Raw genomic sequence first — 10,421 nt, 5'->3', positions numbered from 1 at the left:
AATCCACCCACCCCATGCTGCTGTAGGGGCAGACGGGGGAGTGAGTCAGCCTGGGCTTAACTACCTCTTGCCTGGCTTTTGAAAAATAGAATCCAACATCCCAGCAGGTGCAGGGGGAAATGGACCAATCAAACCAGGGTGGGCAAGAAGAGAGCGAGGTCCTCGGAACCTTGGAGGACTTGGTGCTGAGCACTGGCAAGCCCTTGAACTTGTAGCCCAGAGCTGGTATGCTTAGCGCTGGGCTGGTGTTGCTGAGATATTTCCTCCTATAGGATCTTCCCACTGTCGGTGACGCCCGAGGCCATCAGCTCTGTTGCAGGGGAAGTGGGGGGAGACCCCCCAGAGTCTTCCACTCCTCACTCTGTTCCCCCTGGCTTTTTCCATCAAAAAAGTTGTCTGTCTCCTGCTCCAGATATTCGCTTCCTAGCTTCCTGCCACGATCCTATTCCTACCATCGTGACACTATTTGGGCCAAGGACCAGGACCAGGTCACGCAGTCCCAGGAATATTTTGATTCTTGAATAATCGTCAGCTCCAGAGATGGCGCTCAGTCTGCCCTTCTACGTCACCAGTGAGAACTCTGGTCTTGCGGCTGTGAGACCTCCTGCCACCTCTGACACTCTCACCATCAAAACAAGCAAACGAACCAAACCCACTAGGCCCTGCACAGAGAAATGCATTTGCTGGAAGTTACTGAGGTTTAGGACAAACACAGCCAGGTCCTGTCGGCCTGCCTCCTCCCATGGGAGGGGGACAGGTTTATTCTCACAGACTCTGGGTGGTCTCTCCTCAGAGGCTTCACCCCACAAACTCAAAGACGGTCTGAGCTGGGCCACCTGTTATTGCTGTTCAGTTGCTAAGTCACATCTGACTCTTTGTGACCCCATGGACTGCAGCACGCCAAGCTCCCCTGTCCTTCACTATCTCCAGAGGTTGTTCAAACTCATGTCCATTGACTCGGTGATGCCATCCAACCATCTCATCCTCTGTCGTCCCCTTCTCCTCCTGCCGTCAATCTTTCCCAGCATCAGGGTCTTTTCAAATGAGTCAGCTCTACAAATCAGGTGGCCAGAGTACTGGAGTTTCAGCTTCAGCATCAGTCTTTCCAATGAATATTCAGGGTTGATTTCCTTTAGGATTGACTGGTTTGATCTCCTTGCAGTCCAGGGGACTCTCAAGAGTCTTCTCTAGCACCACAGTTAGACAGCATCAATTCTTCAGAACTCAGACTTCTTTATGGTCCAACTTTCATGTCCACACACATGACTGAAAAACCATAGCTTTGACTAGATGAACCTTTGTCAGAAAAGTGATGTCTCTGGGGCCAGCTAACATTACTGAGGTGGGGACACTGAAGTCCAGACGGGTAAGGACCACAGAAGTCTCAGAGCACCTCGATGGCTCAGCAGGGATGGGAAGACAAGCCTCTAGACCCCTACACCTCACACTCCTCCTTCTTGTGCAGCTGGGTCCGTGGCCACGGCAATCTGCTCTGGGAGCGATACTGGCCACATCCCCGTGACCACAGGTGGGGTGGGGCCTGAGCTGCCCCTGTGACTGCTTGCCTCTCTGAGCCTCCATCTCACTTGGACTTGGAACATCTCACCACTGCGTCTGGGACCAGGTGTGCAGGCAAACCCCAGAGGGATGGGAAAGGGGTGCGTTGACTGAGTATCCCCTACATGGAAAGCACTGAGCTGGCCTCCCCGTGGCCGTCATTTTGTTCAATCTGTATAACTACCCTGGGCGGTGGGGATGGTGGTGGATGTTTCTCCCATTTTCCAGGGTAGAAACCTGCTCAAAGAAGTTAGATGGTCTGTCTGAGATGACACAGCCCTGCGGAGCTGGATGTCCAGTCCACACCCATCAGATACCACCCGCATCCTTCACCAACAACTTCTGTCCCAGATCCTCAGCCTCTTCTGCATCCTCCACTCAAAGCCCAGAGATGCTTAGGCCTAGCCCTCCAGGCTACATCCTCCTGCTTGTAACAGACAAGCCAGCCCTGGGAGGGCTATGGTTTTGTGGGGTTGACCACTTTTCCCAGAAAGAGGATGCTCTGGGCATTGGCGGAAAAGATCACCACAAGGAAGAGCCAGTTCAACCAAAGGGCTTGGCGGTTGTCCCGGGACCAAAAGGTGACAGAACTGCTGGTGACCACTGCAGCCTGGGTGCCAACTTCACCCACCTCCAGGATGGCCTTGCGGAAGCTCTGAAAGGGAAATGACGAGTGTTAGCTCTGAGAGAGCATGTGTGTGTCAGTCACTCGGTCGTGTCCAACACTTTGAGACCCCATGGACTGTAGCCTGCCAGGCTCCTCCATCCATGGGATTTTCCAGGCAAGAACACTGGAGTGGGTTGCCATTCCATTCTCCAGGGCATCTCCCTGACCCAGGGCATTGCAGGCAGCCTCTTTACCATCTGAGCCACCAGAAAGCGTGTGTCAGGGCTTAGGGAAGCCTGGAGGGACCAGAGACCACAGAAGACCAAAGTCATTTGTTGAGAAAACACAGCAGGAATTTCTACACCTCGGGGAGGGTCGTTGAGCTGAAGATCCCTTATTTACACAACGGTGATTGCGATCATTTATTGAACACATACTGTGTGCCTACACTCTTTTAAATCTCCTTAACCATCCTATGATGTCAATGTCTTATGTCTGTTTTACAGATGAGGAAGATAAATCCAGAGGCTGGTTAACCTTTTAAAGTCATAAGAGGCGGAACTGGAACTTGAACCCTCAAACCCAAGGCTCTACCCTCTAGCACAACTTTATCTTACGTAACTGAGATCACGGGTCCCTTTTTTTCACCTAAGAAATTTATGGAACAACCCAGCCTCATCTGCATCCTTCCTCTGTTCTTTCATTGCGTTTGTCACTCTTTGTTGCCAGCATCTATGACTTGACTGGGACAGCTCTCTGAGGGCAGGGACCTAGTGGCTCCCGGATTCCCAGTATGGGGCACCACACCCAGCACATGGTGGATTAGTTCTTGGCTCCCTATGCCCATGGATTATTGAGTAAAACTCAGGCACTGAGACTTCACATGGTGACCGGGAGAGCACCCAGCATCCAGCACCTTCCAAGAGGTAGAAGTTCCCCTCCAAGGTCTCCAGGGGTTGACACCCATGGATGACTTACCTTGGACACCCGCAGGTTTAGCTATTCTGTGATGCCAGACAAGTCAGCCTGCTGAAAGAACAGGTCTGTGATGCCCAGCTTGGGCAAAATCTGATCTAAGTTACAGGAGCCAGAAATGGAGAACTTTGGGAGATACAACTTGAGCTTCCTGTAAAAATAGCTGAAAGAAGCACTGGGTTAAAACACTGGACTCTTGAACTAGCCAGGGGTCCCATCTGGGCTGGGCTCTTCTCGAGGGCACTCACTCCCTACCCTCACTCCATCAGAGTTCTGTGCCATGCCCTCAGTGAGTGCTCCCAGCGGCTTAAAGCCAGGCTCCTTTGACCCCAGGGTCTGCCGTCTTCAGGGCCTCCTTCCTATGGCAACTCTTCTAAGCAGAGGTTGTTTTCTGCACACGTGCCTAGAGATACAGGTCTCCTTATGTGGCAGTTTTGCCTTTGTCTCTGATGGGGCCGAAATCAGTCCTGAATATTCTTTGGAAGGACTGATGCTGAAGCTAAAACTCCCATAATTTGGCCACCTGATGCTAAGAACTGACTCATTGGAAAAGACCCTGCTGCTGGGAAAGATTGAAGGCAGAAGAAGGGGACGACAGAGGATGACATGGTTGGATGGCATCACCGACTCAGTAGACGTGAGTGTGAGCAAGCTCCAGGAGTTGGTGATGGACAGGGAAGCCTGGCGTGCTGCAGTCCGTGGGGTCACAAAGAATTGGACTGAGCAACTGAACTGATGGGACCCCATGGTTTTCACCTGTTTGGAACCAGTGATTTCTTTGGATAGAATTCCTCTACCACATGAGTTGTGTGTGACCCCATATGGCCATGACCTGAGGTCCTTTTCTCATGTGTGTTTGAAGACTTTTCCTCCTCATATCCTCAGGGTGATTTGAAAGCTTCCTTGCTACTTCCTGGGGTGGGTGGGTGGGGTTTTCCTAATGCCTCTATAGCAGAACGGTCAGCATCTTGACCAGAAATCTACTCATTCATTGCACAAGGTGGACCCTCAGAGAGCAGGTGTCTCTTCAGCCCGGACTTGTGCAGTACAAGTTGTTATTTAGTCTTGTCTAACTCTTATGCGATGCCATGGACTGTAGCCCACCAGGCTCCTCCATCCATGGGATTTCCCAGGCAAGAATACTGGAGTGGGTAGTACAAGGACTACATCTAAACCCAGGATTCCTAACTCCTAGTCTGATTCTCTTTTCACTGATAAGGGCAAAATTTAGATACAATATTGTCAATCCTTATTTAAGGAAACCCATGGAAAGTCTTGGAGAAAATAAGACTTCTTCCATAACTTGGTGATCCCTCCTGCCAATTTGGGGCACTGGCTTTCGTTGGAAGGGTTCACAGTGAAGACTCAGCCTGCACCATGCCCTGATGGATTACCTCTTCCAGGGCAAGTTGTTCCATCTTGTTAGTATCTTCGGAGTCAAAACCTCTGCCACCTGTTCCATCTTCCCTCGGTCAGGAAGGATAAAGAGGGTTGTTATGTTTCCTTGATAATCCGTCCACAACACCAAGCAGAGCAAGTTACCTGTTGTGAAGATACCAGTGGAGCTGGGTATCCTGCAGCTTCATAGACACCTTGACGGTGGTGTCCTCATCCAACATAGAGGTCGTGGGGAGTGGTCAAAGAAGGGATGAATGGTTTCTCCCAGAGTTGGAGGGAAGAAGGGGAGAGGGTACCAGGCATCTGTGGACCAACAAGCCCAACCTCCATCCAAGAAACACATTCCCCCAACCATCACTCCAGACCCTTACCTTACCATCCCATCCGTTCAACACCCAACCTGCCTGGGGCATGGATCTGGGGGCTCAGAAAGATTCTAAAGTAAGAGACCCAAGAGGATACCAGCAAGATCTTTTCATGTCTTCACCAATTACTTGAAATTGTTGGACTTAATTTTGTCAACCTGGTGTTTGTGTAGTGCTAGTTCAGACATGCCCTTTCTCAGTTTAAAATAAGATTCAGTAATCTTTTGTGTGTTTACGGATCAACTGCTGGTGCTAGTGGTAAAGAACCCGCCTGCCAATGCAAGTAGACATAAGAGATGCGGGTTTGATCCCTGGATCAGGAAGATGCCCAGAAGGAGAGCATAGCAACCCACTGCAGTATTCTTGCCTGGAGAACCCCATGGACAGAGGAGCCTGGAGGGCTACAGTCCATAGGGTCTCACAGTCAGACACGGCTGAAGCGACTTAGCACAAGCATGCAGATTTTTTTTTATTTTTGGTAGGGGGTTGTTTCTTTGATTTTAGTTCAGTGCCAGGTCATGTTTTTGACCCATATTTCTATAGGGCTGTTTCTTAGTGATTTGCAGTTCTCTGAACACTACTTGTCTATCGATTCTGTATGTTGTCAATGTGTTTTCTTCCTCCCTGACTTGTCTTTTCACTCTCATAATGGTCTGCTTTGGTGACTGAAATTCTCCATTTAATGCAGTGAGCATATCAGTTTTTTCCTTTATGGTTAGATCTCTGTGTCCTGCTTGGGGATATTTTCCCACCTCCAGGTCCTGCAGATACTTCCCTCCATCAGCTACAAGCATTGCTCTTACCTTTTGCATTTAGGACTTTACGTCACCTGGAATGAATGCTTATTATCAGTAGGAGGGAGGCGTACAAAATCATTTTTTTTTCCCCATGAGGGTACTGTCCCTACCCCACTTTAAAAAAAAAAATCTATCCTTTTTCTCAATATTCTATCATGCAAGTTTTGTCAAATATCAGATGTTTGTATATCCAAGGGGCCACTTCTGGGTTCTATTCCAGCCTTTCTATTCTGTCCCCTTGGTCTACATGTACCTCACAGTCTAAATTAAAATATATTTATAACCGGCCTTGCTTCCCAGCAGGCAGGTTCTCCCTTTTTAGTTATTCTTGTCCCTTTGCTCTCTCATAAACATTTTAGAATCAACTTGTTACCTGGCACCAAAAATAGTCTTTTAAAAAGCTGTTAGGGGACTTCCCTAGTGGTCCAGTGGTTAAGAATCCATCGGCCAATGCAGGGAACACAGATTCAATCTGTAGTCCAGGAAGATCCCATGTGCTGTAGAGCAACTCAGCCCATGTGTCTCAACTACTGAGCCCTCGCACACTACCATCCATGCTCAGCAACAAAGAGAAGCCTCCTCAGTGAGAAGCCTGCACATTGCAACCAGACAGTAGCCCTCACCTACTAGAGGAAGACTGTGCACAGCAGTGAAGACCCAGTGCAGCCACAAATAAACAAAAATTTACCAAAAAACCTGTTGGGATTACAGTAAAAAATTTAGATCAATTGGTGGGGGACTGACATCTTTAGCACGTTAAGTCTCCTTATTCATAAACTCAGTATACTTTTATTTTTGTTTGCCTACTTCAGTATCTCTTAATATAGTTTTATCTACAAAGATGCTGCACATCTTTGGTTTGTTTTCTCCTAGGTACTTTTCATTTTTGAAGATAAGCCACAGTCATTCTACTCTTCACACCATGTGACCAAGACCAAGGGCTTAGGGCTACATTTATATCCCCAAGGTAATGGGCAAATGTGTCAGAGGGCAAGCTATTTCCTGTCTATTTCTGGAAAGCCTTCTGCTTTGTGCCACGAGCACTAACCCAATGGGAAAGAGGTCTCTTACAGGAAGAGAGCTCCAAAAACTTCACTATTTCTGGCCAGAGTGTATATTATGCATGTAAATTATATTATTTTTTCAATGGAATGGAGTTAATAGAATATTGTGCAGCCACTAAAATGAGATCTAATTAAATTTTTCAATAGCATAAAACTACACACACACACACACACGTGCATGTGAAAACTGATAACGTCGGAATAAAGTTTATTTATTTTTATAAATAAAATAAAATTTATAAATAAATTCTTGGTTTGCAACTGTATACAATTATGTAAGATGTTGATTGGGCTTCCCTGGGTGGCTCAGTGGTAAAAAAAAAATCTGCCTGCAATGCAGGAGATGCAGGTTCAGACTTGGGTCTTCCTGGAGAAGGGAGTGGCAACCCACTCCAGTATTCCTGCCTGGGAAACTCCATGGACAGAGGAGCCTGGCGGGCTACAATCCAAGGGTCAGACACAGCTGAGCAACTAAACAACAACAGCAAATGTAAGACATTATCCAGGGGAACATGAGTGAAAGGTACACGGGACCTCTCCGCACAACTCTGCAACTTCCTGTGGGTTTATAGTTATTGCAGAATTTATAATTTTTTTTTCTTAATTTTCAATGGTGTGTAAAAATTCTACATGTAAAATGCAAGCAATGACCAGTTTGGCTGAATTATTAGTCTGGGACTGTTTCCCAGAATGTGTTTCCTGTAGATTCCAGGTGGTCACAGCGTGAGACTGGGAGTCAAATGTGAAGCAGCCATCATCCGCTGAAGGCAGACGAGATGATGGACAGACCAGAGGAGGTATACGCTGCAGACACCCATGCTCTCCTCCAAGTTCAATGTCCAGCTCCTCCATGGTGCCCAACTGTGTCCCCAGACCACGGCCTGGGCCTCTTCCCAAGCTCCCCCTATGTGGAACCAATCTGGTGGTTGGATGTGCCCAGCTGGCATACAGACTTCCCGAGAAGTTCCAACTTGTCCACCAGCTCCAGTGACTTTTTCTCTGTCCCTCCAAGTTCTTCCCCCAGATCTTCACTTCCCCAGTCCCTCCCACAAATACACCAGGTCTAATTCCTATGACAATCCTCTTTCTCTTAACACTTATGCTGACTCTGCTCCCTGGATGGCACCCTAAGTGATACGCACTGTACAAAACTGTCCCCACCTGTGATTTCAACCCTATCAACATATGTGTGTAAATAGAAGAGTGGAAGGAATTAGGCTAGATAATGCTGGTTCACTCAGGAAGGTAAGATTATGGACAACTTCCGTTTTTGCTTTTATACTTCCATGTATTTTTATACTTTGTATTATATTTTTATACTTTGTATTATATTTTTATACTTTTATGTATTTTTAAAGGTAATCAAAATTGTTGTCATTAGAGTAATTACAAATGCTCTATTTATTGAGCATGTCTAATGCTCAGAGATCTGCAATCTTCTTCTGCAATGGGCCAGAAAGTAAATATTTTATGCTTTTCAGGTCATTCTGTCTCAGTAGCAACAGTTAATCTCTGTCTTGCAAAGGCAGTCAGAGATAATACATAAATGAGTGGGTGTGGCTATATGCCAATAAAACTTTATTTACACAAACAGGTGGTCTGTTGGATTTGGCTGGGACCTAAAGCTTGCCAATCCCTTCAGGCCCTCCTATAAGGAATATATAAATATGTGACATCATTTGATCCTTAGAAACAAAACTTGAAGCAGGGACTCATATCCTCACTTCAAGCAAACAGTCTGATGGATTTGCACTCTTGGTAAGGGGTAAAGCTTTGATATGAATTCAGAAGATGTTTGTCACACATACATATTAAAAAAAATAAATAAGAAAACCTGTCTAAAAGTATGAAGGGATGGAAATCTTAATATTACACAAACTTAAATATCTGATGCTCTAACATTAAATTTCCTGAAGGCTGCTCAATTTATCAGACTCAATCCATCCTCAATCCATCCATCAACACTTTCTGTTTTGAGGAGTTTCTCTTTGACATGTGAGCCTTCAATAAGTTAGGAGGAAAGGGAAGACGTGGGATTCACCAACACACTGACCTTTGAAGTACACATAATTCACCAACAACATCATAGTATCGGCATTGAGCTTGCTGACCAAATTCACAATCTTCCCCCGAGTTTCCTCCCTAAGGTAGTGGTTGATTAGCTGGGTCACGCTCACAATCTTTGAAGTTGCTACAGAAGAGTCTAGACTCATAGAAGGTTTCGGACTCCTTGAGAAATCTTGGAAGAAGCAGTTGCTCAAGAACAAGGCGCTGCCCATGCATATCTCCAGCCTGTTGCCTGGGAGGTAGAGAGTGTGCAGAAGGTTCTGGAAGCCTTGGTGGCTGTTGAACTCTGATACCTGCATGAGGCTGAAGCCCAGACCCTCCAGGATCTGAGTCCTGCTGTGTGAGCTGACCTCCAGGGACAGCATAGCTAGTCTGCAGAGATGCTCAGAGGGGAGAAGAGGATACTGCCCCTGGGGGCTTGGGAAGCCATCAGGTGGTGGAAGCCGCGGGCAAAGATGGTGATGCCTGGGGTGGTCTTGAGGCTGGAGAAGCTCACCTGTGCTGGAAGCCTGATGGGGGCGGTGGGCATGACCCTGGCCGTAGTGCTTGGGATGCAGCTGACCTTGAGAAAGGACCAATCGTCCAGCCAGAAGGAGGAGCAGGAAGCCGGCCAGCTGCATCTTCTGTGCTCTCAGATTTGTAGGAGAAAAGAACATGCCCAGGAAGTTCCCCAGTGGAGTGTCCTGCCCCTCGGAGAAGCCTGGCAGAGGGCAGGGCCCCAGGATGTAAGCGGTCCCTAAGCTCCGGCAGATGAGCTTGAGGGGGAGGGGCAAACACCCAGCACCTCCACGTGTGAGATGCCCTGGTATCCTACAGCCAGACTTCAGATTTACAAAGCACGGGGCTCCTTGTCCCCCAGCTCGTTTCCTTTCCCGTCTCTGTGAGCTCTGCATGGTACTAGACTCCATTCTCACTGCAGAGACAGAGTAACAGAGACCCCCAAAGTGTCTTGTCTGCACCTATACCACTCTGAACGTGTCTGACCTTGGCCCAAAGTGTCTCAACCAAGTCATCAAACTAGTTACTATCTTAGCTAGAACACAGGGCTCTGGACTCAGCCTAGAATGCACCATGTGAGTTTATTTCCTTAGCCCAGTGACCCATCGCATCAAAGCCACTAATCAAGGGCTATGCTAACACTGACTCCACAGACATCCATGGTATTCTTTACAGTTTACAAAATCGCTTTTATGCTATTTTGTTTGACCCTTATCCACGTAGAGGTAAATAGAACTGGTATTCTTATCATCACTGTACAGATGAAATCACTGATGCTCAGAACATGATTTGTCCAAAGTCTCAAGAATAAAATTGGTCCCTTTTCCTAATGAACTTAACCTGCCCCAAACAGGATGCTAGATTTTCTCCACCAAATCTTCTCTGCTCCATCACATGTCCCTACCATTATTTAGATATCAGCCTCCAACCCCAGTTGTCATCCTTTACTATCTGTCTGGCCTTCCAACCTCTCCCACCCCGTTCAGTCTCTCAGCCCCTCTACTGCTATGACCCTTATTCAAATCTCTGTCATCTTTTTCTGAGACCAGAGGTCAGGAAACTTTTCTCTTTAAAGAGCCAGATAGTAAATATC

At 47.2% G+C, this 10,421-nt stretch overlaps 1 protein-coding gene across 1 annotated transcript; it reads right to left on the bottom strand.

Moving 5' to 3' along the window:
* Positions 1-2,014: 2,014 nt before the first annotated feature.
* SERPINA4 (serpin family A member 4) lies at positions 2,015-9,459 on the bottom strand. Its single transcript, XM_043921245.1, is given in 10 exon segments — positions 2,015-2,212; positions 3,143-3,302; positions 4,534-4,679; positions 4,681-4,752; positions 4,754-4,808; positions 8,816-8,941; positions 8,943-9,015; positions 9,018-9,203; positions 9,206-9,321; positions 9,323-9,459. Coding segments are annotated over 10 exon segments (1,260 nt in total). The 5' UTR covers positions 9,451-9,459.
* Between the last annotated feature and the right edge of the window lie 962 nt (positions 9,460-10,421).

Source organism: Cervus elaphus, chromosome 13 (assembly GCF_910594005.1).
Source record: "Cervus elaphus chromosome 13, mCerEla1.1, whole genome shotgun sequence".
Lineage (NCBI taxonomy): Eukaryota > Metazoa > Chordata > Mammalia > Artiodactyla > Cervidae > Cervus > Cervus elaphus.
This window is presented reverse-complemented; position numbering and strand designations above follow the sequence as displayed.